The sequence below is a fragment of the Phodopus roborovskii genome, unplaced genomic scaffold (assembly GCF_943737965.1).
Source record: "Phodopus roborovskii unplaced genomic scaffold, PHOROB, whole genome shotgun sequence".
NCBI classification, from domain to species: Eukaryota; Metazoa; Chordata; class Mammalia; order Rodentia; family Cricetidae; genus Phodopus; species Phodopus roborovskii.
Window position 1 is genome coordinate 6,293,128 of NW_026126646.1, and position 27,671 is coordinate 6,320,798.

Sequence of the window (27,671 nt, forward strand, 5' to 3'; positions counted from 1 at the left end):
AGAATTAGATCTGAGCCTTAAAGAATGGAATTACTGGCGTTTTAAAGACACTTCAGCCCACCCACGTGTGAGGACAGAGTGGGAAGATGCCATCTACAAACCAGGAGGCCGGCCTGCCCCCACATGCCTGCCGGTGTTCCAAGCCTTTGACTTGCGTAGCCATGAAAAATAAAGCTCACTGGGTAAGGCCCCCAGTCTGCAATATTTCTGTCATAGCAGCTGAGTGAACAGAGATATAGTGTCTCCTCCTCACCGCCACTCTGCCCTGGTCCCCGAAGAGGGAGGTGAGTCTTAGCTGGCCAAGCCCCTCAGCCCTTACATCGGGTCTCATGAAACAGCCCCAGGCTATATCAGAAGAGAAGACTTGGTGGAGGCTTCTAGTAGCTGTGCGTGCACCCTAGCTGGGGTCTATGCCTACAGGATTACTGCCCCCACACCCTGGAGCTTACACTCTGCAGATCCATCAACTTCCTTGCAGTTCTCAAACTCCTACCCACGATCTCCCAGCTCCTTCCTCCATGCTTGGCTGGAGGGGAAAGAACCCAAGCCTTGTGCCCCGAGAGCAGGTGTCCAGCCCTTGTGTGGTTCCAGAGTCTCTGGTTTATTGTGGACCCTGGGGTCCAGCTTTCACTGAACCCAGCAAGCCATGAGTCACCTTAAGCAGAGTGTGATCTAAACAGAATTCCCATCAGGAGCTGTGTGCACAGAGCCACCCCAATCCAGTTGGCTACCGCCCTAGACTCTGCCCCCTCACAGTGTGTGAACCACAGCCTCAAGGGGGCAGCTTGGTCTTCAGTCACATTCAGGGGCTCCTAAAACCCGACCTGCTAAGGGTCTAAAGCCAGGCCGTTCAGCACTGACTTACCATGAGGTTTTCAAATGAGAAAGGCTAGTGTCCCCATATGTCCCTTCTTTGGGGGGCGGGGATCGACACTTGAAAGGTTTGAAAGGTTGAGTTCCTTGAGTTCTCACCTTCGCCCATTCCTGTTTGATGTCTAATCTTCTCATAAGAACTCAGTAAAGGGGGCTGCACAGATTACAGTTGAGTGTTTTTCTCTGTCTCACCGGTTCCACTGGACCAGGATCCCTGCAACTGCTTATGAAATAATCACTCAGAGGCTAATATTAGAATTGTTTGGCCAGTAGCTCAGACATGTCACTGGCTAGCTCTCATAAATTAACCCATTTCTGTTAGTCTGTGTATTGCCACGAGGCTGTGGCTTACCAGTAATACTCCAGCATCTTACAGCTTTGGCAGCTGCATGGTGTTTTCCTGGCCTTGCCTTCTTTTTCTCTGTTTGGATTTCCTGCCTGCCTACATTCTGCCTGGCCACTGGTCACATCAGCTTTAATTATCAATCAATAAAAGCAACACATATTCGTAGCACACAGAAGGACATCCCACATCAGCAGACAGCTCAGAAAAGTGCTTATTTTACAAGCACAAGGACCTGGGTTCAATCCCCCCAGAACTGGGGAGATAAAACGCCAGGCCAAAGCGCCACACACCTGTAATCTCAATTCTGGAGAAGCCACAGGCAAGAAGCCCCTGGGGCTAACTGAACAGTCACTCTTCCTGCCTATATAGTAGGAAACATCCATAAAGAAGGCAGAAGTCATACCAGAGATTCCCATAACACCGGTTCATCTGGAGAGCTATTGGTTGTTAGGCAGTTCTTAGCGAAACTGGGGTAAACCCCTCGTGAATGACACACTGCCATGTTCTGAGGCATCCATCGGATCAGCCAAATGCCCCCCTCTTTGCTCAGGAGACTAGCTTCCTACTCACCCTACGCAGCCCCTGGCAGGTGAGGCTTGATCACACCTTCTTGGCATTGGCCTTACACTCGTTTTCATGACAGGATCCATCTGTGTTCGTTAATCAGCATCAAGTTGCAGGGATTTGGAATCACCCAGAGGTACCCCTGGGTATGTTTCACAAGAGTATTTCCAAAAAGGTTCGACTAAAGAGGGAAGAGCCACCCTGGATGTGGGTGGTGCCATCCCATGAGCCAGCCGGGGCCCTGGACTGAATGAAAAGGAAAACATAAGCTGAGCAATGGCGTTCATCATTCTGTTTCCTGATTGCAGATGCAGGGAGGCCAGAGGCCTCTTGCTCCTGCCGCCGAACCTTCCCTGCCGTGATGCACTGAACCTTCAAACTGCTCCAAGTTAAATCCTTCCTTAAGTTGCTTCTGCTAGGCACTTGTGCATACCAAAAAGAAAAACAACCACTAATTCCTCCCAAAATTCCAAGCAATGGACCTAAGGTCCCAGCCCAGCTCTGAGCTGCAGGTGAGGACTGCCCTCTCCCGAGGACATGGGCCACCCTCTGAAGCATCAGAGCACAAACCCAACGTTTCCAACAGCCCCATTAGGAGATTGTTTTCATGGGACCCTGCCTCTGCAGTCCAGCCCTGTCCAGATGCCCTTGGAGGCCAGGAGCATTTATCCGTGTCAGGCCTGGTCAGCACTTAGAGCCCTACCACTTTCTTTGAACGTATTCCTAGCTCATATTTGAAGATCTGGAAGACAGCCCCTAAGCCCAAAGCCCTCTTCCAGGTCCCTATCCAGGCTCCCTTTCTGGCTCTGGGTTGGAGTCTGAATTTCAATTTCCTCATGGGCCCTGGAAAGCAGTCCAGCCTGTCGTTATCATCTTGAGTGAGAATCCTTTGTAATCCCATGCCAGTCCATCACCATGGGCAGGGCCTCCCTTATGCCAGCAAGTCCTTCCTCACCCCTACCCAGAGACTACAAGGAAGAATGCCAGAGGAGGGGCCACTCGTATCAGCCTGCAGTTGAAACCCTACCAACACCTCAGGCCAAATAAGCATCAATCGGGTTTCCTTCTGAGTAGCGCCTGGTTCCCTTTGCACTAGAGTCGAGACAGAAATGAGGGGGAGATAAGGCTTGGGGGATCAGAACACCCCCTCAGCCGGGTCCCTAACCCAGAAAGCACACCTACCCCTCCCCCACTCTAAAGCCATGGAATGCCTGAGTATGTCCCATCTCCAAGGAGCTCAAGCCATCATAAAGGTGAGTCAGAAGCCAGCACCGTGTGACCTCACAGCCAGATCGGCCTGACCGCTGCTCTGCTCCACCCACGGTGGCCATCTCACCCCAGCTCTGAGACATCCTAACCCAGCCTTTAAGGACCTGCCCTGTGGTGGCTGCGGCTCCTGTGATCACTAGGTAAGGCTCACCGAGAGGGCTCCGCCCGCCTGCTTCACTGGGTGGTATCTTGTTTTGTTGTTTGGGTTTGGGTCTTTTGTTTTGTTTTGTTTTGTTTGGGGTGGACTCGCTCTGTAGCCCAGGCTGGCCTTGAGTACACAGCAATCCTCCTGTCTCAGCCTCCCAGGTGCTAGGATTCCAGGCATGCACAACACGCTTGACACCTAAGCTTTGTCATGGCACACCCTCTGAGAACCCTGACATTTCACTTGGGGGCACCGAGTGTTTCAGCATTCTACCACCTACACTTAGTTGGGTAGCTCCTTTGATCCCTTTCCTACCTGAAAGGCTCCCAGCCCCTCATCATGGCAACCCAGAAGGTCTCCTGGAACATCTCCAGGGAGATGAAAGCCAACTTCAGGGCCACACTGACTCCTTTCCCTCTTGCCCAGCACAGACCTGCCCCACGCCACCTGGCTGTGTGTGTTTTATTGTGTGTGCCTTGTTAGCAGGACGTGACATTTGCAGGACAGAATGATGTGGGCCAGCAGGAGGCAGATGAGAATTAGCTGACACATTCGGAGTCAGAACAGGTTGCTAGAACACCAGCTGTAAAGGCCAGGCCCAGCCCCAGGCTTGTCCTTCATTTACTTATTCACTCGCTTTTTCAACTGGTGCTGTGGATGCCCCACACGAAGACACAGGAGCCCCAGCCCTGGGGGAGCTGGTATTCTCATGAGTATGACATGAATAAGAGCATTTGGGGTTGTAGCACTGTGTGTTAGGACAGCTCAGAACAGGAACAGGCTAAGGTTGCTCCGTTGAACTTGAAAGCCGGGTCGGGAGAGGCGCCATCTTTCAGGCTTCATTTTCCCCTTAGTTAAGGACCTGGGGATGGGCATCCTGACAAAGTGACTCGAGGAGATGGGGGAAGGGGTAGGGAGGAGGGCACAGTGTGAAGTGTCAGGCCCACAGTGTCCTGAGATGATAGCAGGAACACATTGTCTGAGCAACCAGAGGTGCTGGGTTTGTGAGCTCCAAGAGACAGAAAGGGGACAATTGACTGACAGCCACGAAGCGGGGAGTAGGGCCCAGGGCCCAGCCCACTCTGCAGCGTGCCTGTCAGAGACAGCCATGCCAGGCTGCCAGCCTGGGCCATTTGGAAGATGATGTATAAACGGAGGCACCAAGGTCCCCATGGACTGGAGGCAGAATTGAGGCTCATAGGAGCACCCCACCTTGTCAGCCATCTGTGCCTGTCCTGCAGCCATCCCTACCCAGCTTCCTGTCCTGGTCCCAGCAGCAACCTGCCCCCAACCTTATGTGTCCTCCACATCTGCCCACCCCGTTGTGGCTCAGGAAAACGCCTTCCCCATAGTGACAAGGTGAAGGTGATGACCCGATCTGCTCACACCCCGACAGATAATGGGGAGAGGACTCAAGCAGCTGATTCTCCCTTGCCCTGCTTGGTTCCCACATGCACACTCTCGCCCTTCCAGCCCCCACCACCCCTGAAACTCCAGATTGCAACAGCAACAGTGTAAGGACAGTCCAGAGCTCAGGGCCCGAGCCACCTTCCCAGCAGCATCCCTCATCCGGCTTCCAGGTCCATAACTCCAGGAACTCTTGGGCACAGGCAACCCAAGCAGGCTCCCCTGCAGAGGCCAGTGGATATCCAGGCTGAGCCTCCTGGGTCCAGCATGCAGACCCCAGACCCTGAGCAGAGTAGCCCCAGGACAAGGTAGTCCCTGCCATGTCAGACAATGGAACAAGAGAGAAACTAACTTGGAGAAGCAATGGCCATCATGACCTCATGGCCAGGTCTCCCTTCTACACAGGGGTTCCCTGGGCACTCAGAGACCCCTACGGACCCCAAGACCAGGGCACTCAGGGCACAGTTTGCAGCTTTAAGGGCGGGCGGAGACCAGGACACAGCATCCCCAAAGCACCATTTCCACTGTGGTCAGGGCATTCAAGCTCCAGCTGCCTCTCCTGTCCCTGGCCTGGGGTGCTCAGCTGTGTGCTTTCCACCCAGAACCTGCTGATGGGGAAGTCGGAGAGCCCAGTGGGGATGGTGGAGAAAGCAGACCGGTCTAGAAAGAAGCTCTCAGGCTTCCTGGAGGGGGGGCTGCTGCTGCTGCTGCTTCTGCTGCTGGGAGCCCTAGTGGCCCTGGGTGTCCTCTACAGCAGAGGTGAGTAAGGACACCCTGCCCCCTTACCTTCTCCCTACCCACCCCCGCCCGGGGCTTTGCATGCCCCCTGCCCCCTCCCAGGGGATGCTGCTGACTCCAGAGGTACCACAAAAGGGACACTGACCTGCATGGACCCAGCGTCCCCCATCCAGAAAGCTCTGCCCTGGCTTGCTGGCGCAGCAGTTGCTGGCAGGCTCTGCCTCCGCCCCCTCTGCCTCAGCAGGACTCAAGGATGCTGCAGACAGGTCCCCCGCCCCACCGGGCCAGCCCTGGCAGAGTGGCTGCTGCAGTCCCCAGGTGGCCCAGCAGCAAGAGCCCGAGCCCTTGAGCTATCTCTCCTGGTGCCAGTCATGATGGCCTGCTGGCCTCTGGTGCAGGCTCTTGCTTATTGCAAGTCTGAGGGAAGGGGCTAGCTTGAGGACCCACGGAGGTGGAGGAGTGGCTAGGGCTGTCCTTTGGATGTCTCAGGAACTGCTTTACACACGCTGACCTCTTCCTAAAGGACCTCATGCAGGACTAGGGTGCTCCCTTTGGATGATGGGGCACCTAGACACCCCTCAACCACGCATCCTCAAAGCCCTTCATCCCTTTTGAGCTGGGGGCGGGGTGGGGGTAAACGTATGGAAGAAGGAAGGTCCACTGCTCCACTCCTAGCTCAGGCTCACCTGGCTCAGGCTCACTGGGGCACCAGAGCCTGAATGCTCCCTCAGGGAACTCCTGATGAGGGAGGGCCAGCTGGAAAACACAAGTGGGTTCTACCTCACCCAGGGCTGCCTTCAAGAGTCCATGTACAATGTGACTTCCACGCAGTGGCCACTGTGGTCTCTGATGCCTAGGTCCTCCTGCAAGGGTTGATTGACAAGTGTTGCCAACTCAAAGGGCAGGAATTTCAGGGCTCCTGTGCCCAGCAGAGCCCGAGGCCCCGGGGACTTTGAGGTTCGTTGGTCCCAAAACACACAATTTTGAGGCCTCCAGAGAACAGGCCTCCTGGTCCCACTGGCAGCCCTGCGGTAGAAGGGGGGGGGGGGTGTCCTCTTCTGTCTGTCTGTCTTCTCCCTGACTGGCTCTCCATTCACTCTTCAAGTAGTATGACCTCTGGGACAGCCAAGGTCCCCTTGGCTCCTCTAGGGGCTCCCAATCTTTGCTTCCTCCATCTCTAGGCCTCCTGGGCCGCTGGGCTTCAGCTCAGGACTTCAGTCAGGACTGGGCAGACGGGTGGCTTTTTTTAGTATCCATTTTTAAATATTTTCTTGTTTCTGTTTGGAGGATTTTTGTTATTATTATTTCTGATGTGTGAGTAACTTTTTGCTCTTTAGTTTCAATACCCATATGCCCTTATGTTACCACTGTGAATTTTTACTGACCTCTGGGTCAGTTGCACAGTTGTCAGAAACCCAATTGGAGAGTTGGAGGTGGTCTGGTGGGAATCTGGCACTTGCCTGAGGTTAGCCTTCTTTGGAATGTTTCTGTTGTGATTTAAAAAAAAAAAAACTGAGAAATGCAAGGTAAGAGAGCAAGTATTCATCGTCTCCCCACAGCCAACCCACAGTCCTGAGATACCTTCCTAGGGAATGGTCCCACCCACAGTGGGCAGCCATTCACACCTTAGTCAAGGCGGTTCTCCACGAGCACTCACAAGAAGCCCTTGTCTCACACATGCATCTGGATCCAATCGAGTTGACAATGCTAGCCATTATACTAGCCTTAGGTGTAGATGGAATTTCTGTCCTGCCCGGTCCCAAATAAACACACAGAGGCTATATATTAATTATAAACTGTTTAGCCAATTGCTCGGGCTTCTTACTAGCTAGCTCTCTCTTAATCGTTAACCTATTTCTATTAATCTATGTATCTCCACATGATCTTGGCTTACTGGAGAACGCCAAACATCCTATCTTCCCGGTAGCTACATGGTGTCTCCCTCCTGACTCCTCCTCTCCTTTTCTCCTCCCAGAATTCTCCTCATCTGGTGGTCCTGCCTGTACTTCCTACCTGGCTACTGGCCAATCAGCATTTATTTGTCAACCAATAAGAGAAAAATATATTCACAGCATACAGAAGGGCATCCCCCATCACTTAGGCCAATTAAGAATTTTAAAATAGGCCAGATACACTGGAGGGCTATGCCTGTCCCTAGCTGCAGAATGACAGTGTCCATAGCTGCCTGTGAGTTCAGTGAAGGCCCCTCAGATCTTTGCTTTCTTCATTCTCTTGATCTTCCAGATAGTTACTAAAAGGAGTGTGAAATTTGTGCACTAGAGACTTGTCAAATTCCTGACATGCTACCAAGGTTTAATTTATCTCACCGATTTAAGATTAGCACATGAACATAAATTTCACCATAAGGGACTGGAGATGGCTCAGCAGTTAAGAGCATTGACTGCTCTTCCAAAAGACCCAGGCTTAATTCCCAGCACTCATGTAACAGCTCACATGTGATGCACATACACAAAGACAAAACACCCATGCACATAAAGTAAAATAAAATCTTTTAAAAAATGATGTTTTCCTCAAACACCCTCCATGGGGAAAAAAGCCATAAACTACAAATTTAGTTTCATAAACATATGCAATTATATGTGACTTATTAATTTTTATTTTAGGTGTGTGAGTTCCTTACCCCTGCAGTTTTATATTTAGATACACACACAGAATCAGCCCACTACACACAGTTACACGGTGACCTTATCCTAGCCAGAACTCACTGTGGGATCTGTTCCTTTAAAATATAGATAAAATATAGAGCTGGAGAGGTTGCTCAGTGGTTAAGGGCACTAGCTGTTCTGTTCTTCCAGAGGACAGGAGTTCAATTCCCAGCACCCACATGGCAGCTTATAACCATCTGTAACTCCAGTTCCAGGAGATCTGATACCCTCTTCTGGCTTCCACAGGCATCAGGCACACACGTGGTACACAGGTAAACATGTAAGCAAACGCACACACATAAAAATAAAATAATAAAAACAAAGCAGTTTCTTACAATTTTTACATCACATTTTATCTGTGTAGTGTCGGGGGTGGGGGGGGTTATGTCACGCATGTGAAGATCAGAGGACCGTTTGTAGGGATCGGTTTCCCCTTCCACTATGTGGGTCTGGAGGATTGAATGCCAGCACTTCACTTTCTTCTCCTCGGGAAGCTTCCCGTGTGCCACTCGGCTGTTTCTCCTGCAGCCGTGATGGCTGGGTTTCCAGCTTGTCTTTCACTGGGAGGATTTCCCTTACGTGCATCCCCTGTAATCTCTAGAATGTGTCTTTTGTCTACAGTACTTGTGATTCCGATGCAGTTCCATCTTTTCTTGCCTTTGTTCAAACTGAGCTGTTTCCCCACCTCAATTTACTTGAATTTTTTTTTTATTCTTTTGATGGTTACTCTTATGTTTTCTTTTATTTTCTAGGTTAAAATTATAAATAAACCATTTCCCCCCTGAATGTCCATTTCATTTTGTGTGCATGAGGCGGGGTACGTGAGGCATGGGTGTGGAGGTCAAAGACTACCGTTTGGAGTTGATTCCTTCCGTATTTACATGGGTTCCGTGGGTCAAACTCAGGTCTTCAGGCCTTCTCAACAAGTGTCTACTCTTGAGCCATCTGGCTTGCTGGCCCTTAAACAGCTCAGTACTGTGGCCTCATCCACACCCATCCAGAATCCTCTTCACCAGCAGCCGTATTCATTGTTCAGGCTGGCTCACCACAGCCTCTGCCTGTTTTCATAGACCAGCTTTTATTGGTGAGCTGCCTTGCCCACTTGGCCATGCCTGTGCGCCTTTCCTGGCTAAGAGGCAAAGTTGGAGGTGAGACCGAGCCTGTGAGGAACGTACAGCCAGCCTGGACCTGGGCTGTGTCCTTGGCATCTGCAGCACATCCTTGGGCTCTTCTGCCTGTTACTTGGAGAGGACAAGAAGGGCCTGAGGCAGTGTGTGCATCAGTTCCCAGCTATCTACAGCCTGGCTGGGCATTCCAGCTTCTGCCCCAGCTGTGTGACCTCAGATTACTTCTATGATGTCTCTGTGCCTCAGTTTCCCAACCTGCAAAACAGACATTACAGAAGTGCATGCGTGAGAGGCTCATACGAGGGTTTGAAGACTTGATACAACAGGAATGGGGAGGAAAATGCCAATCACGTTGCTCATTATCAGATTTAATAACAGGATGTCAAGCCTTGCCTCTGACCCCATCAATCTTGTCGCTACATCCTGTATGAAGGTGACCCCGAGCTCCCTCCTCCCAATATAGATGTTCCCATAGCTTTTGCTTCATTTATATACTTTATGGTATATTTTTAAATACCTATCGTTTGTTCTTAATTATGAATATCTGGAGGGCTATGTGCATATATCAGTGCAAGTACCCACAGAGGCCAAAAGAAGGTGTCGACTCTGGGAACCCGACTTGGAAGAGGCTAGGAACAGTCATGTGGGTGCTGGGAGCTAGACTCAGGTTCTCTGCAAGAGCAGTGAGTGTTCTTAACCACTGAGCCATCTCTCCAGACCCTAGTCTATATTTTTTTAACACCTGAACTATGGAAAAATTGCTCTTGTCTGGATTTCATCATTCATAACTCTCTTGATGGTTCCTTTTTTTTTCCCCCCTCTGTCTAGTGATCGTTATGCAAGGCCTGTCTTTACCGTTTACAGCGTCTGCCTTTTGTGTATTTGGTGTGGGGAGAAAGAGAGGGACAGATCTCATGTAGCCAGGCTGGACTCCAACTTACTATACAGTCAAGAATGACCCCGAACTTCTGACCTTTCTATCCCTACCCACCAGTGCTGGAATGACACCTGTGCCCAATCAGCGCCTTTAAAATAGCTTGCTGGTTATGGAGAGGATGCAGCGGGCAGTTCGAACTCAGTCTCTTGTTTCAGATTTGAAATGCCTGGCATAGGGCCATATGTTTGAACACATGCTCCCCACCTGGTGGCACTGTGGGAAAGGTTATGGAACTTGGCTCCCTTTACCTCCCCGCTTCCTGTTTACAGATGAAATGTGATCAGGCTGCTTCCTGCATGGCAGGCCAGCCCTACAGTCCTGCGCCATGCTGTGGTAGTCCCCTCTGTGATCTAGAATGATCCCTTTCTCTCCAAAGTTGCTTTTTGTCTGGGTATTCCGTCACGCCGGTGGGTAAAGTAGTGGATAAGGCCGCCCAGATGAAAGGCCCTAAAAGACACAGCTCTAACTGCTAAACTTGTTTTCCTGGCCTCTCCTTTTCTTTAAAAATCAGTTTTTGAAAGTAAGCAGCCCTCAAGCTGAAGTTGTGTCGGTCAGCTTTCTGGGGCCTGTGACAAAGTACTTGTGATAAATGACTTTAAAGGGTTTGAGGTTTATTTTGGGTATGGTTTCAGACTGTGATAACTTGGCTCCATTACTTGGAAGTTCCCACCGTGGTGTCTCTGGCAGGAGCAGACAAGCACACTCCCCGTGGTAGCCCATTCTGCTTTTGCTGCTTAGTCCTAGGCGAGCAGATCTCTCTGTGGGACCTGCAACAGGCCCAGGAATCTGAGGCTCAGAGAGGATCATTGTCACAATGTCACGCCGCAATGGTGGCTGAAGGTGGCTTTTGCTGGATTCCTTGTTCTGTGGTGATAACAGACCCCAGCTTGAGGTGGGTCTGGGCTCTCGGGCCCACGGGCTCTCCTGTTGTCTCCCACAGACATAGAGTCTTAGTCCACACCTCCTGCAGAAGCAAGCTGTTCACCTGGCCCATGAGGGCGGAGGTTTATCTTTCCCAGCAGGGGACAGCTCTTGCTTACTTCAGAAATGGTCCAGACAAGCAACAGATTCATTGCTGGGTCTTCAAACTTTCTTGGACTCTTCCTGACATCACTGGAAGACTGAAAGCTTCTCTCTCTCTCTCTCTCTCTCTCCCTCCCTCAGGGATGCTGCTCTCTGAAGCAGGCTCTCTCTCTCTTAAGTCTTCTGAGATCTTCCCTCATCAGCCTTGCAGGCAGTTGGCTAAGGTCTATGGAGAGGACTTGGGCATGCAGCCTTCCAAACAGAAGCATGCCCACATGGGGTGGTCCACTGATGTAGAAGTGGCTGACTTCTTTTTACTCCTTGTTTGAAACATCTCTCCCAGATCCTATCAAGGGTAAAGCCACCTGTGTGTCCCATCTCTCCTCAAAACTGATCCAAGTGCTTCAAAATGTCATTTCCCTCATCTTATGGCTGAGTCTTGGGTTAGACCAAAAAACAAAGAGCTTTTTTTTTTTTTTTAAATAGGTTATCTGGCTCTTGTTTCTCAGAAGGGAATGGTAATCTGTTGTTGGTTTTGATGTCAGAATAGAACTCCTGTCATGAATCCCAGGTACATATTTAACTTAATAAAAGGCTAAGGAGGAGCTGGAGAGATAGCTCAGAGGTTAAGAGCACTATCTGTTCTTCCAGAGAACCAGGGTTCAATTCCCAGCACCTATGTGGTAGCTCATATCTGACTAACTCCAATTCCCAGGGATCTAACTCCCTCACACAGACATACATGCAGACAAAACACCAACCCAATAAAATAAAAACAAATCATTTAAAAAATAAAAGGCTAAGGAAATCAACATCTCCATTGTTTCCTCCGAACAATGCAGTCCCTTAGAATGGCTTACACACACGCACACGCACATACACGCACACACACGCGCACACACGCACACGCACAATCTCTCCTATATTACCTCTATTCACTCCTCCTAAAATTCTGCTAACAGGGCTGTGAGAGGGCTGGGCCAGTAAAATCTTGTGCAAACAAAGACCTCAGCTCCGTCCCCAGATAGGAAAGCCAGGCATGGTGACACATGCTTGACGGCCTACTCCTGGGGAGACGAAGACAGGTGAATCCCTGGAGCTCCTTAGCCAGTCTAACCTGGCACACTTGGTGAAACCCCTGACACTGAGAAATCCCATCTCAAAAAAAACAAGGTGGGCTGTGCCCGAGAAACAACACCCATGACTGACCTCTGGCATTCACACACATGTGTGAATATATGCATTCCCTACATGAATTTGCAAGCAATACATACATAAATTAATGAAGTAAAATTCTGGCTGCTTTATAGACTCGCTTGTTTTTAGTCCATCCTTTCTGATGCTCAATTTTTCTGTGATAGTTTCTGTCCCTGGCTTTTCCCTGCACTCCTGGCAAATTCCATGGAGCCTCCTCGTTCAGGCTCACTAAGTCTCTGTGCAGCTGGGTTGAATCCAGCAATTCTGGGTTTGCAATTATTTATAAACTTCAACAACTACCCTGATTGGCCAATAGTCAGACAGGAAGTATGGCGAAGCTATGAAACGAGAATTCTGGGGAGAGGAAGTAGAGATAGGCGGCCAGGGAGAGACACCATGTAGAGAAAAAGAAGATGGGATGCGCCAGGCGTTCCCTGGTAAGATAAGACCATGTAGAAATACATAGATCAGTAGTTATGGGTTAATAATTAAGAGAGATCTAGCCAGTAAGAAGCCCTGGCCATCAGCCAACAGTTTTATCATTAATATAAAGCAAAGCGGCTGTGGGACCAGGCTGGACAGAAACTCCAGCAACATTTTCCTTTAAAAAAAATGCTTATTATTTTATTTATTACTGTGTATGAGAGAGGAAGAGAGAGAGGCAATATGTGGGTGCAGTCAGATATGTGCCATGTAGGACAAGAACAACTTGCAGGAGTTGCTTCTTTCCACTGTAGATCCTTGGGTTCACACAAACACATTGACACGCTGAACCAACTCACTGTCCCATATGGTTTTGCTTCTAGCATTTACACGTGGTTCCTTTTCAAAATGATTTTTAACTTCTCCTTGTTTGCTTTCAATTATCTCATCTCTTTAGAGTATTTCAAAAGTATGTTACACTGTGTAACTTAGATACCTATAAAACAGCCCAACACCCAGGTGCCCAAAACAACCATACCCAGCACCCGTCCTTGGCTGAGGTCAAGTTGATCCAAGCCAGACTGAGATTGCACACATTTGTATTGAGGGAACCTCATCCAGGTACAGCACCTAGCTAGTCACGATCCTCCCCTGGAGAGCAGAAATTTGAGAGGACACGCCACAAAAGCACACAGGCTGCTCGGTGCATTGGCTTAGAACTGGAGCATGCCACACCCGCCTCATTTGGGCACCCAGACAGGACACATGGACACCCACCCCCCGGTGCCCTGTGTCTGAGCTCCTCCAGGCTCTGCTCTGTGTTCTTCCTAACGTATGCACACCTTCTTCTCATAAACATAAATTCATTTCACGTGGGCTTTGTCTGTGGTCCTCTGTGTGATGTACGTGGTGGAAGTTTCCCTCTGAGAACATGTGTTTGTTTCCATTCGGTGTCTTGAGGTGCTCCATTTGGAACAGCCTTGTGTTGATTCTCAGGACGAGTTTCCTTGGCCACAGCACACTCACTCCCACATAACCCACCTCCCCAGCAGATTACTCAGTCTCAGGGGAACATGAGTCTTCTCCATCATTGTAGCTCTCTCCCTCCCTCCCTCTCTCACACACACACACACTCTCTCTCTCCTCTCTCTCTCATGTACATGTGAGGTGTGTGTGTGATTGTGTGTGTGGGTGCATGAGCTGTGTGTTCAGGTGTGGAAGCCAGAGATCAATATGAGGTTCTAAGATCTTTTAAAGATTTATTATGTGTTCATTTTTAGTTCTTCCCACACGTGTGTGTTGTGTTTGTGTAGAGGCATGTGCACACAAGTGCAGTTTCTCTCTAAGGTGAGAAGAGGGAGTCTGATCCCCCAGAATTCGGTACTGAATTCTGGTCCTCCGGAACAGTAGTATGTTTAACCATAACCCTAACCCTAACCCTTTTAACCACTGAGCCATTGCTCCAGCAGCCTCTCTACCTTGTTTTTTTTGAGACAGGTTCTCTTGTTGAACCCTCTGTAGTTTTTTTGTTTAATTTATTTATTTTTTTCCCCAAGAGACTGGGAAGGAGAGGGAAAACATAAGTTATTTAAATTAAGGTCTTAGGGACTAGAGAGATGGTTTAGTGGTTCAGAGCTCTGGCTGCTCTTCTGGAGGACCCAGGTTCAATTCCCAGCACCCACATGACAGCTCACAAGACATCTGTAACCCCAGATCCAGGAGATCCAGTCTCATGGGCACCAGGCATGCTCTTAATGTGTGGACATACATACAAAGGCACCCATATAATAAAATGGGCTTTGTTCAATTAAGGTCTTAGTCAAGTCAGGGAATTTTTAACTTTCTCGAAACAAAATTTTAGGAAAACAAACTTTCAGGAGGATTGTGAAGGCATTCTTTCATGTATTTGTGTGGTATGCATGTGTCCACATATATATGCTTTCATACATGTAGGCACACACGTGTGTGCAGGTGTGGTGGGGGAAGAAGTGGGCATTGGGTGTTTTCTTCTAAACCTCAGTGTTGAGGCAAAGTTTCTCACTTGAACCCAAAGCTGACAGGTTCAGCTAACCTAGCTAAGCAGCTTGCCTCACCGAGAAAGTACTGGGAAGATAGATGGACCTCCAAACCTTCTGGTCTTTACTTGGGTGCTGGGGATGCAAACTTAGTTCCCACACTTGCATGGCAAATGCTTACCCACTGAGACAGCTCCCAACCCTCAAGGAATTGTGTGTGTGTGTGTGTGTGTGTGTGTGTGTGTGTGTGTGTGTGTGTGTGTGCGCGCGTGCCTTGGAATTCCATAGAAGCTGCCTAAACACACACCAGGGGATGCCAGGGAATTTGGTCCTTCCTGGAATCCCATCCACTCTAGCCATTCATTACCTGTGGCCTTAGGCCAGAGAGTCGTGTGTTGTTTCCATTTCTTTGACAGCTCAGGCCTCACTACATAGCCCAGGCCTGCCCTGAGCGTGCAATCACTCCACGTCTGCTTCCTAAGCAGTTGGGGCTACCATGCTTGGCTCTGGTAGCTGTTCCCTTTATTCATTTTCTTCCCTTGCCTTCATGTTTTGTTTAGGTTTGGGTATTCTTGCTGTCTGGTGTGTGCTGACATGAATATTTCCTTTGTGGGGTGCAATGTCTGTGACCCCTGTGACATTGTTTACTCACTTTTTTTTTTTTTTTTGAGACAAGATCTCATGTACCCTTAAGCTGGCTATGTAGAGAGGCTAGGCTTGAACTCCTGACCTTCCCATGCCTGTGTCCTGAGTGGTCCTGAGTATCCCCAACACTGTCAGTGACCTCACCTTCTCATGCTGCGTTTACGCCCTGATCTTTGCTGTGGCTTCCACTTATCCAGTGAAGCACATGGCATATCTGTAAGCTTTCTGCCTCTGCTGCAAGAGGCTAGCTTAGTGACTGCAGCCACTGCACAGGCGGTAGCTAATAGTGGTGTCACGCCGCAGGCCATTCCTCTTGACCACTTGGGATTCCAGCTCAGTTTCTTTGTTTGTCCTCGTTAGGGTTGGGGTTTTGTTTTTATTGTTTTGTCTTGTTTTTGCTTTTTTAACGTTTACTATGCATACAGTGTTCTGCTTGTGTGTATACTGAACAGGGCTCCATCCAGATCTCATTACAGATGGTTTTGAGCCACCATGTAGTTGCTGGGAATTGAACTCAGGACCTCTGGAAGAGCAGTCAGTGCTCTTAACCTTTGAGCCATCTCTCCAGCCTGTTTTTATTGTGTTTTCCTCTGACTGGAGGTGTGACTCTGTGAGGTCCTGTCACTGGAGGTGTGACTCTGTGAGGTCCTCTCACTGGAGGTGTGACTCTATGAGGTCCTCTCACTGGAGGTGTGACTTTGTGAAGTCCTGTCACTGGAGGTGTGACTCTATGAGGTCCTCTCACTGGAGGTGTGACTCTATGAGGGCCTCTCACTGGAGGTGTGACTCTATGAGGTCCTGTCACTGGAGGTGTGACTCTGTGAGGTCCTCTCACTGGAGGTGTGACTCTGTGAGGTCCTGTCACTGGAGGTGTGACTCTGTGAGGTCCTCTCACTGGAGGTGTGACTCTGTGAGGGCCTCTCACTGGAGGTGTGACTCTGTGAGGTCCTGTCACTGGAGGTGTGACTCTATGAGGTCCTCTCACTGGAGGTGTGACTCTGTGAGGTCCTCTCACTGGAGGTGTGACTCTGTGAGGTCCTGTCACTGGAGGTATGACTCTATGAGGTCCTCTCACTGGAGGTGTGACTCTGTGAGGTCCTGTCACTGGAGGTGTGACTCTATGAGGTCCTCTCACTGGAGGTATGACTCTATGAGGTCCTCTCACTGGAGGTGTGACTCTGTGAAGTCCTGTCACTGGAGGTGTGACTCTATGAGGTCCTCTCACTGGAGGTGTGACTCTATGAGGGCCTCTCACTGGAGGTGTGACTCTGTGAGGTCCTCTCACTGGAGGTGTGACTCTGTGAGGTCCTCTCACTGGAGGTGTGACTCTGTGAGGTCCTCTCACTGGAGGTGTGACTCTGTGAGGTCCTCTCACTGGAGGTGTGACTCTGTGAGATCCAAGATGCAGTGTCTCATCCCGACTCTGCTTTTGAGATGGGCACACCCCTACAGGGCAGCCAAAGCTCAAGGACCCTATCCCTTCCTTTCATGTCACATTTCCATTGCAGACCTGAGGAGTCAACTTTCTTGTCCCTGGAGCTCAGATTGCCCCTTGAAAGGTGTCTCTCAATGGCACCATCAGATTGGGGGTAAAAGAGCCCACACCCTCAAGTCCGGTCTGGTTTATAACATCCTCATGTGTAGAACAAATGGCCTTCTACATTGCCTAGCCCTAAGGAGCATGCATTGGTACCTCCAGCCCCCTCTCTGCTGACTGTGCCAGCAGCTAAGCAGATACACCCCATTCCCTCCTCCCCACAGGTCTGTGTGTCTGAATGTGGGGAGCCTCAACACCATAAACCAGGTCTGAAGATGGCCAGACCTGACCCACTCTTCCCCAAACCCCACTCCAGGTCCTTAAGATTTCCATGCTCAGCAGCTTCCTTCCACACATGTGTGGAGAGACAGGGACCGGGAGGGTGGGCTTGAACCTTCAGCGGGCAATGAGAGTAGCTGGCCGGTGAAGGCTGCCACTAGGGAAGTCCCCTGCCCACAAGGACACGGTGTCCTTGAATTAGCCTATTTATTCCTGTGGTGAGAAGAGTTCCGGAAGTGCCACCGATGAAGACAGGCAGAGCCTGGGTGGTTCCAGAAGGATAAGAAGATAGGAATAGCAAGATAGGGGCCCCTTCCCCTAACCCACTACAGCCTAGCAGGAAGTAGGAGGAGGGGGAGGGATAAAAGAGGCTGACTAGACAGTAAGCTCCATAGTGTCCACCCCACCCCACCCCCCCACCCCCCGTCTCAGTTCCCTGGTGCCCAGCCCTCACTGTGTGGGGAGCACTGGAGCCCACAGTACTGTACACAGACACCAGCTCTGTCGTAACCATTCCCAAGGCTCCATGGAGTGCTTCCTGGAAGAGGCTGAGCACTGTGTTTCTCCCCAGGGAAGCAGCTGCCTCTCTTAACTAGCCGACTACGCTTCTCCCAGGAAGAGAGGACGGTTGTAAAACGAGGTAGCCTTTGCCTTCCCTGCCAGGCAGCCCTGAGGAGGTGGGCTTGGCATCTGGGCCTGCCGGCGGGGAGGGTCATTTGATGGGCAGGGAGTACAGGGGGGGCGTGGGGAGGAGAAGGTACTGACAGGGACAGCAGACTCCGGTGCCTGTTGTATGTAGAATGTCTGGGCACAGATGGGTGCCACTAGTGAGGTCTGCCTGGTTCCACCTTTCAGTGTTTTGACGACAGGGTAAGGACAGGGTGGGAAATGCCTTAGTGCTGGTGGGACAGCAAGGTCGGAGGCCACAAGCAGCCATAGTCCTGAGGGTTCTGGGTTCTGGGCCACAATAGGGGGTCAATGGAGTTAGAGAATTTAAAGGGGATCCCAGGGCACGGCTCTAGGTAAAATTCACACTTGGGTTCCAGGGCTGTGCTTCAGACCCATGTCCATGGGTGTCCATGGGGGGTGGGGGAGAATGGAGGCCCCCCAGCCACACCCACTCCAGTTTGTGCTGCCTCACCAAGTCCTCCCAGGCCTCAGCCTGCACAGTGTGCACCCAAGCCTCTGTACCATCCCTTCCAACTCTCGACACCTCACACTCCTCTTTCTGCTCCTCTAGCCATCAGAGAGTCATCATCACAGAAAAATGACATGTGTACCACCCCGGGATGCGTGTTGGCAGGTGAGCCTCTCCCCTAAGGTGGCTGGCTAAAGCCAAGCTGAGCAGCCCTGTTAGGCTGAGGAGGCTGGCTCCCACACAGATCTGGCTGCAGAGACCCAAGACCTCCTAACTAAGTTTATAGAAAACAAAGTAAAAGTAAAGGATATCTTATTTCACATTTGTCTCCCCACACTTTGTCTTAAAAGTTGACTGCCCTCTGCAGGAGGCAAAAACAGACAAAAGTCTTGTGGGGAGAGGGTAGAACGGGAGTAAAAAGGCCTGGGGAGACACACGAAATATGATCTTCCTGTCGAGTGTGTCCTGGAGCCTCACCATGCTGCCTTCTTTGAACTCTCCAGCTGCACATGTTCCAAACCAGGGGCTTCCCAGGCAAAGTGAGCAGAACCGCAGAGCCCTTAGCTCAGGCCCATGTCACCAGCATGCTCTAGATCTTAGGACACAGCTGTCCCTTCACAAGAAAAACAAACTTTGGGGGCTAGAGAGAGGGTTCAGGGGTTAAGTCCACTGGCTGCTCTTCCAGAGGTCCAGAGTTCAATTCCCAGCAACCACATGGTGGCTCACAACCATCTCTATAATGAGATCTGGTGACCTCTTCTGGCCTGCAGGCAAACATGCAGGAAGAACACTGCATGCATAATAAATAAATAAACCTTTAAAAAAAAAATAATAAACCTCAAGGCAATAGACAGGGTGGGGGATCTTTTTCTTCCCCAAGGGACAGAGGATTGAGGAATGAGAGTCCACTGGGACAGCGTGAGACAGAAGGGCTATGCCAGGAGGCCAGGGGCCTGATGACAATTTAGAGGGTGGAGCCACCAGCTAGGCCTTCCTATGAACAAGAACCTTCCTCCAGTATCTGGTCGTCAGGAGGGAGAAGGCAGGAGGGTTCAAGGTCCTGTAGCTTATAAGTGACAGCCCTAGTCCTTGAAGCTACTTGGGCAATTCTCCCAGGGTTTCTAGCCTCAGGGGGGCGTGACTAACTTTCCCAAGAGCAAGTTAGCATCTGCCAGCAAGTTAATAGTTGAAATTAAATCTCAGACAAACTGTCCTCAAAAGGGTGACACTTTCTCTCAGACTCAGAGGCAAAACAATGTCAAGATGTCCACAACTCAGGTTCTCCTCCCCTCTCTCCCTCCTCTCTCCACCACCCCCTCTGGATAAACAGCTGCCAGAATCCTCCAGAACATGGACTTGACAGAGAAGCCCTGTGACGACTTCTACCAGTATGCTTGCGGAGGCTGGCTGCGGCATCATGTGATCCCCGAGACCAACTCCCGATACAGCGTCTTTGACATTCTCCGGGATGAGCTAGAGGTCATCCTCAAAGGTGAAGAGTAGCCACCATGGGGGGGGGCATAGTGGTATCAATGAGCCTTGGGTGGGTTCCTGCCTGACCTCTAGGCAGCTGGGTCAGTGGAGACATCACTGCCTAGGAGTTGGAGTGGGCTGTGACTGTGGTGTGTCTTGATGATGCTTGCCCAGGGCCAGAAGTAGCCAAGAGGGCTACAGTAGACATGAATTAACCTGGGGCCCCAGCAGTCACCTTAACCTCTATTAAGTTTTTTCCTCTGCTCACAGGGGTGCTGGAGGATTCCTCTGTCAAGGACCGGCCAGCTGTGGAGAAGGCCAAGACACTGTACCGCTCCTGCATGAACGAAAGTGAGTTGAGCCACCTACTAGGGCCCAGGCAGCTCCAGCACCACACCCACACACGGAAGCACCATGGGGCTGGGAGTGAACATGGTGCAGGACATATACAAAGTATCTGTGTGCTGTGCCTCGCCTAGCCTGGCTCATTACTAGCTGCCCTGTGCTGTGGGCTTTGTAACCCGGAGCCCGTGGTTACATTGTCCAAAAGTACTGCTCCTGTCTATCTCGGTAAATAAGGATCAGGATAAACAAATAGGCCGAAAAGATGTTTATTCAGGGAGAAATAACTTACAACCTAGACAGATGAACACCAGGAAATTCAACCCGATCCTCTCCTGTCCGAGTCACGCCAGAAAGAGAGCCTTTCCTGGCCCCCTCCGACCTCCTTCCACAGGTCACTTCCGCCCATGGCTCCACCCCCAATGGGCGTGGTCAGTGCCACAGAAGGACTATCTCACTACACCTGTCTGCTCAGCTGCAGGGTTGGGGCCAGCTGTCTTCCCTGGGAATCTCCTAGAAGTCTGAGGTTGATTCCTGTGTACCAACAATGGGACTCAGTGGAAGGAACTGTGCTTTTATTGAAACCCCTGCTTGGGCATGGCCAGTGCTGTCCTATCTCTACAAATCATGTGGCCAATACCTACAAAGCACATACAACTTCCTCTGGATCCTCACATCTGTAAGCATGAGTTTTCTGGCCCAACAGGTCCCTCAGCCCTTGAGCCCCAAATGAACACACGGTTGCTATATTAGTTATAATACTGTTGGCCAATGACTAGGGCTTCTTATTGGCTAGCTCTGTCTTGATTATTAACCCATAACTTCTAATCTATGTACTTCTACATGGTCTTCTCTTACCGGAGAACACCTCACCTGTATCATCCCTTCCCAGCATGGTGACTGCTCTCTGCCTATAATTCCCAAAATCCTCATCTCCTAGACCCGCCTATCTTGCTGCTCTATTGGCTACGGTGTTTTATTCATCAACCAATAAGGGAACACATGTACAGAAGACATCCCATCAAACTCTTAATTTCTTGCCTGAAAGGCTGGGTACCCAAGGCAGGACGACAGCAGGATGTGAACAGAATCCTGAGCCCCTTCCTCGGCTTCCAGCCCACTAGCCACAGCAGCAGCCCCCAGCAGCTGCACAGAACCCTGCTCCATTTGACCCCAGCAGCAGGGGCTTTGTTTATGACCACCGGTCTCTCTAACTTTGTCCCACTTTCCAAATTAAGCCCAAACAGAGAAAGGTATGCCGCTGTCTAACCCCATGGGAGGCCGCCTCTTACCACACACCCACGGCATGGTGAGACTGGTACCTCCCTTTCCACTGAACCATTCCCCGTGGTCCCTCGACGGTGGACATCAGCCCCTTGTTTCTGCCATCCCTGAAAACGCTGCCCTGTCATCTGAGGGTGCCCCTCTGTGTCGACGGTGACTTTTGGATATGCCCTTTGCACTTAGTCTCTGTCTGAAGTTCTCCCAAGTTTCATTTCAGAGAGCACTTCTTTAGAGGGACCCTGCTCTGGACTTTTGCCTGAGCCTCTAGACTGCCATCGTGCTACAGAACCAAGTCGCATGGACCCTGTGTGGCCCGCTCCTGCCCAAACACCTTCTGTCTCTGGGCCCCCCTCCAGGACACCACTGCTTTCCTAGGCTTTCGCTTTCTCACCTGCTGCCAGCTACCAAGTTCCCATCCTCCTGGACCCCAGGGAACTGTGTGTTTCCCCAGCGACCCCCCCACCCCGAGCTAAAGCTGCAGATGTGTTCTGGGCATGTGTCACGGCACCTGAGCCACAGGAGACTGCGTCAGCATCTACTCCTTCCCTTCTCAGGTGTGATAGAGAAGAGAGACTCACAGCCCCTGCTGGACATCTTAGATATGGTAGGAGGCTGGCCCGTGGCCATGGACAAGTGGAGTGAGACCATAGGTAAGTACAAGCAAGTTTGCAGATTTCAGGGAGAGGGTACTCAACCCCACAACTGCCTACAAGCTAACTGCCTGCTCGTAGGAAGCCCCAAGAAGCTCATTCCTCCCAGAAACAACCTTGGGTCCCCAAAGCTGGCTTAGGCTCCACACTGGGGAGTCAGTGGCATCTGCTATGGGTATTTATTGTGGCTTGTCCCCTGAAGCTCTGCACTGGGGCATCCCTCTTAGTATCTTAGACATCAGTCTTCACATCCCTGTTTAGCACTCAGACTGTGGCCTACCCCAACTCAGAGGCTGGGGTGATGCCTGGAATAGGAAGGGCATCTCTCGTTCACACCTGGTGATTCCCTCAGTCACTCTTTCCCTAAAGCCCCTTTGGGAGATAGCCCCTCATTCCCCAAAGTCTCACAGTGAGTTCACTACCTGAGCAGGCAGGGCTCCCTGCACCACGGAATGCTGTGCTGGAGGCTGTGCCCCCGGTCTGGAGAGGGCCTAGCTGGTCTCCATCATGGGTACTAACTCCTCAGGCCCCAAGTGGGAGCTGGAACGGCAGTTGGCTGTGTTGAACTCGCAGTTCAACAGGCGCGTGCTCATCGACCTCTTTATCTGGAATGACGACCAGAACTCCAGCCGGCATGTCATCTATGTATGCAATACCATCAGTGGGTAGTGTGGGGGTCAGGGCTACTGGGGGCCCTGAGCCTAACTCTGGGCTTTTTAGCAAAACAGGGAGATAGATGAGGGGGTGGTTAGTGGGGGGGGGATCTGTGAGCCCAATATATCTGTTCTCTGTCCATGGCTTAGAGTCTGCTCTGTGACTGTGAGTTGTGCTAAGCTCCCATGGGACCTCATGGCCCCTGCTATGTTCTGAAGGCTGGCTCTGTGCTTAGCCTTCTTCCTACCTATAGTGAGGTCTTTGGCACCTGGGCAGGAGGCTTCCAGTAGCCATGGCATTCAGAAGTATTTGCCTTCCATGGGGAGCCAGTGTTCTACCGGGCACAATCCTGGGGGAAGGGCACTGCTGCCCACCTCAGCCAGGCTGCAGGGATCTCCACCACCTGCCAGGAGTCACACCCTCTGTGTTTCCAGATAGACCAGCCCACCTTGGGCATGCCATCCCGGGAGTACTATTTCAATGACGAAAGCAACCACAAGGTAAGCAAGGAGCTTCAAGGATCATCTCAGATGCAGCTCCCTTCACAAATCCTGGTCTCCACCGGGGCTCGGCACTCGTTTGTTCTCTAGCCTTGCTCCCTGAAACCAGCCATGTAAGCACTTGTGGGGTTGTGGCCAGGACACCCAATTTTCACACTTTGTCAGCCCTGAAGTGAGTGAGCTCATCTAGACAGGCAGTCCATTCAGCTTGGCCCACCTTTGCCTGAGCCTGCTCTGCAGAGTCTGCTCCTGCACCTGTGGAGAGAAGTCAACTGTGGAATAGCCCAGGATGGCCAGGGTAGAAGGAAGAGTTGGGATGGATAGAAAGACTTCTGGCCAGGAACAGGGTGGGAAGAGGCAGGAGGCAGGAATGACCAACACAGCAGGGAATGGGGCCGTGTGTAGCATCAGCTGGAGTGAGGGAAGCCCCTCCAAGACTGGGTATGAGGAAGGTTGTCCAGCCAGATGGGACAAACATCTTGAAGAGTCAATCTCCCACCCCATGGCAGAATCATAACTAGGGCAGTCCAACCTCCCCCTGGCACCAATGGCAAAAGAGTTATTAAGCACCTGTGGAGGGCGGCTTGGCACTGTGCAGCCCTGAAAAATGTCCCCACCCACAGAGACCTAGGCATGGGTCATTCGGCGAAAAGGAGTTAGTCCTGAGCTATCTAGCATGGCCAGGGAATGTGGCTCCATCCCAAGTTTAGGGAGAAGACCTAGATCATAGAGCTGGGAGGCCATCACGCAGGCTTGCCCCAAGAGTGGCAGTTGGCTGTGGTGTGGACAGCCTGCATGCTCCGTTCTGTGCTGTCCACGCCAGAGCCCATTGGGGAGGCTAGAGGGGCACGTTTCCAGGGGCCACTCCATGTCACACCCCACCCCCCCCACCCCACAGAACGCTCCATGGTGGCCAAGGTGGCCAAAGCGGCCCCGCTCCATCCATCGTCCTTTGGCTCAGGTGCGGGAAGCCTACCTGCAGTTCATGACGTCAGTGGCCACCATGCTGAGGAAAGATATGAACCTGCCCAAGGACAACAGCTTGGTGGAGAAGGACATGGAGCAGGTGCTGGAGCTGGAGGCTCATCTGGCCAACGTGAGGCAGGGCTGCCCTGGGAGGCTCGGGCAAGGTACCAAAGAGTGCCACACCATGTGACCCCTGGTCCCCACACAGGCCACAGTCCCCCAGGAGGACAGGCACGATGTCACCGCCCTGTACCACAGGATGGACCTGGAGGAGCTGCAGGACAGGTTTAGTCTGAAGGTGAGACCCAACCCAGGCACCCACTCAGGAAGTAACACAGGCCCAGCCCCAACATACCCTGGTAGTATTTATTCCCCGCACAGCTACTCCTGCCTTGAAGAGACCCTATGGCTGGCACCTAGGCAGATAATAAAATTCCAGGGGGACATCCACTGTTGCTCTGGGACAAACGGTCCTCCTCTGCAGGGCAAGATACAGCTGCTACAAATGGCCATGTCAGACAGAGGCCATGGGTGGGACAGAGCCCAGGTCAGAACATACAAACAAGCACTTGAATCCACAGCTATGCACAAGGGTAAGACATGTGGACCCTGGGAGAGCCCTGGATTCAGCTCGCGTTTCACATGCCATGTCCCTAGACTGGAACGGCATGGCTGGAGAGATCGCTCAGCAGCTAAGAACCTGGACTTTGAGAGGACCAGAGTTCAGTTCCCAGCACCCACATCAGGCAGCTGACAATCACCTGTAATCCCAGCACTCTTCTGACTTCGATGGACACCCACAGACAAACACTAGAAAAATTCAAATAAATCTTTTAATTAAACCATAAGTTCAAGCCTGGCATGGTGGTGCACGCCTTGAATCCCAGCACTTGGGAGGCAGAGGCAGGCAGATCTCTGAGTTTGAGGCCAGCCTGGTCTACAGAGTGAGTTCCAGGACAACCAGACATACACAGAGAGAGATCCTGTCTTGAAAAAAAAAAAAAACACACACACACACACACACAGAGTAAGTTAAAGAGCATTCTCAGCTGCATAAGTTGTTCAAGGCCAGCCTGATTAGAGACCCTGTCTCAAAACACTTTTTTCAAAGTAAAGTACACCATTAAGCTCAACAGTGTGAACTATTTACCGAGAACAAAAATTACTATGGGGCCAGTAGAATTTAGTGGCAGAGCTTTGCCTTGGCATGCATGAGGCTTTTGTTCAATTTCTCAGCATAAATGCTAAAAACGAAATTAAATTAAATAACTACCCAGCTTATGCAACATGTAAGGCTGTCACATTTTCTACTTTGATCATTTTTGCTAAGTGGTGTTTGTCCAGTAATTTCCCCAACTACGCGCAATTTTCAGATATTCTGCATAGACTCTTAGCAATTTCACAGGCCACGGGCTCTGGGGGAATGTCACCCTTTGTCCTGATTCTTATTAGCATTCCTCTCTCACCTGCTCCTCAGGTGTTCTTCAGTGGGTGCACAAGGATCACCCACCTCTCTCTTCCATCCTACTACCCCTCTCTCTACAGGGGTTTAACTGGACCCTCTTCATACAAAGTGTGCTGTCCTCTGTCCAAGTCAACCTGTTACCAGATGAGGAAGTGGTGGTCTACGGCATCCCCTACCTAGAGAACCTTGAGGATATCATTGACATCTACTCAGCACGGTGAGGCTGGAGAATGTCTCCACAGCAACCTTGTCCTTGCCCCACCACACACACACACACACTCACACACACACACACACTCACAACACACACACACCACACACACACACACCATACACACCACACACACACACACACCACACACACCACACACACACCACACCACACACACACACCACACACACACCACACACACACCACACACACACACACACACTCACACACACACACTCACAACCCACACACACCACACACACCACACACACACCATACCACACACACACACCACACACACACCACACACACCACACACACAACACACACAACACACACACACACACACCACACACACTCACTCACACACAACACACACATAACACACACACTCACACACACAACACACACACTCACTCACACACACACACCACACATACCACACACACAACACACACACAACACACACACCACAAACATACACCACACACACACCACACACACACCACACACACTCACACACACACACACACACACTCCCTGCTTTCAGGAGAGGGATGCCACCAAGTACTCCTCAGGTGTGAGGGACACGGAGGTTCAGCTTTGGTGTCGATGGTGCCTCGCCCTAATGATATGAGGGACAAACAAGCTGCTTGTTTAGAGAATCTAGAACCCCGCTTGGTCTAGAACCTTGTGGCTAACCTGTGTCTCCTCCCTTGGCAGACAGCCACTCACTTGTCTCACTTTACCTCTGCTTCCTCTAGGACCATACAGAACTATCTGGTCTGGCGCCTGGTGCTAGATCGCATCAGCAGCCTGAGCCACAGATTCAAAGATGCACGGGTGAACTACCGCAAGGTTAGTGCATCGTTCATTCATCTCATGCATTGTCATCACAACCTGGTAGGCAAGGCCCCTGCCCTCTTGGGACAGTCGATGGTCAGAGAAGCCCACAGAGCAGAAGCCTGGGCTGTCAAAGACCGAGTGTGACCAGAGGAGGGACCAGGCGGGGTAGGGAGCTGCTCGGTAGAGGCCGCGTTGGCTTTCAAGACATAAAGAGTCTAGGATAAGCTTTGGATAGTGTGCAGGCAGACCAGTGGTCCAGGGGGTGAGGACAGGATCTGAGTGGGACCCCAGCTTTTCCAGAGTAGAGACAAGTCTTTATTTACATCAGCATCCTGTCTGATGCTGTGCCCCCCCCCACCGGGGACCCTGAAGTCGGTGGTGGGAGGAACTGCCTGCCTCACAAGCTCAGGGCCCCATACATGACCTGGGAAAGTTAAGCATTGGTGCATGGGATAGAATGAGTGATGAGTGAATCAACGCACCAGGCGCTGTATGGCACAACCGTGGAGGAGGTGCGCTGGCGGGAGTGTGTCAGCTATGTCAACAGTAACATGGAGAGCGCCGTGGGCTCCCTCTACATCAAGGAGGCCTTCTCCAAGGACAGCAAGGACATGGTGTGTAACCTTGACTTCAAATGGACACAGTCTGTGTCAGCATTCAAGCTCACCCTGGGACAGCCTCCTGGCAAGGATACCAGCCCCATCAGCACCACCCCACCCAGTGACTCCTGTTTGTGGCCAGTTCAACCCCTATTGCCTCCCCCAACTCAGTGACTCCTAGAGGGACATGCATTAAAACCAGTACCCACCAGAGCAGAGGAAGGTCAAGAGAAACCCTGCCCCCAGGTACTTCTGCCCATGACCTCCAGTCCTAGATCCTGTTAGACCCCTGGGAAAGGCACAGACTGTATGTATGAGTTCTGAGCCCAGGGCAAGCCAGCCTCCAACCCAC

General features: G+C 51.2%; 1 protein-coding gene across 1 annotated transcript in view; it reads left to right on the forward strand.

The window, feature by feature from the left end:
• Positions 1 to 3,105: 3,105 nt before the first annotated feature.
• The window catches only part of Mmel1 (membrane metalloendopeptidase like 1), a 29,686-nt gene continuing 5,120 nt past the window's right edge, over positions 3,106 to 27,671 (forward strand). The window contains exons 1-14 of the mRNA XM_051173890.1: positions 3,106 to 3,192; positions 5,207 to 5,363; positions 17,763 to 17,831; positions 18,432 to 18,494; positions 19,660 to 19,821; positions 20,073 to 20,153; positions 21,983 to 22,078; positions 22,605 to 22,723; positions 23,167 to 23,232; positions 24,194 to 24,328; positions 24,407 to 24,496; positions 25,744 to 25,880; positions 26,639 to 26,732; positions 27,206 to 27,334. Coding sequence (XP_051029847.1) covers positions 5,216 to 5,363; positions 17,763 to 17,831; positions 18,432 to 18,494; positions 19,660 to 19,821; positions 20,073 to 20,153; positions 21,983 to 22,078; positions 22,605 to 22,723; positions 23,167 to 23,232; positions 24,194 to 24,328; positions 24,407 to 24,496; positions 25,744 to 25,880; positions 26,639 to 26,732; positions 27,206 to 27,334 — 1,389 coding nt within the window. The 5' untranslated portion in view covers positions 3,106 to 3,192; positions 5,207 to 5,215. The remainder of the gene's footprint in view (positions 3,193 to 5,206; positions 5,364 to 17,762; positions 17,832 to 18,431; positions 18,495 to 19,659; positions 19,822 to 20,072; positions 20,154 to 21,982; positions 22,079 to 22,604; positions 22,724 to 23,166; positions 23,233 to 24,193; positions 24,329 to 24,406; positions 24,497 to 25,743; positions 25,881 to 26,638; positions 26,733 to 27,205; positions 27,335 to 27,671) is intronic.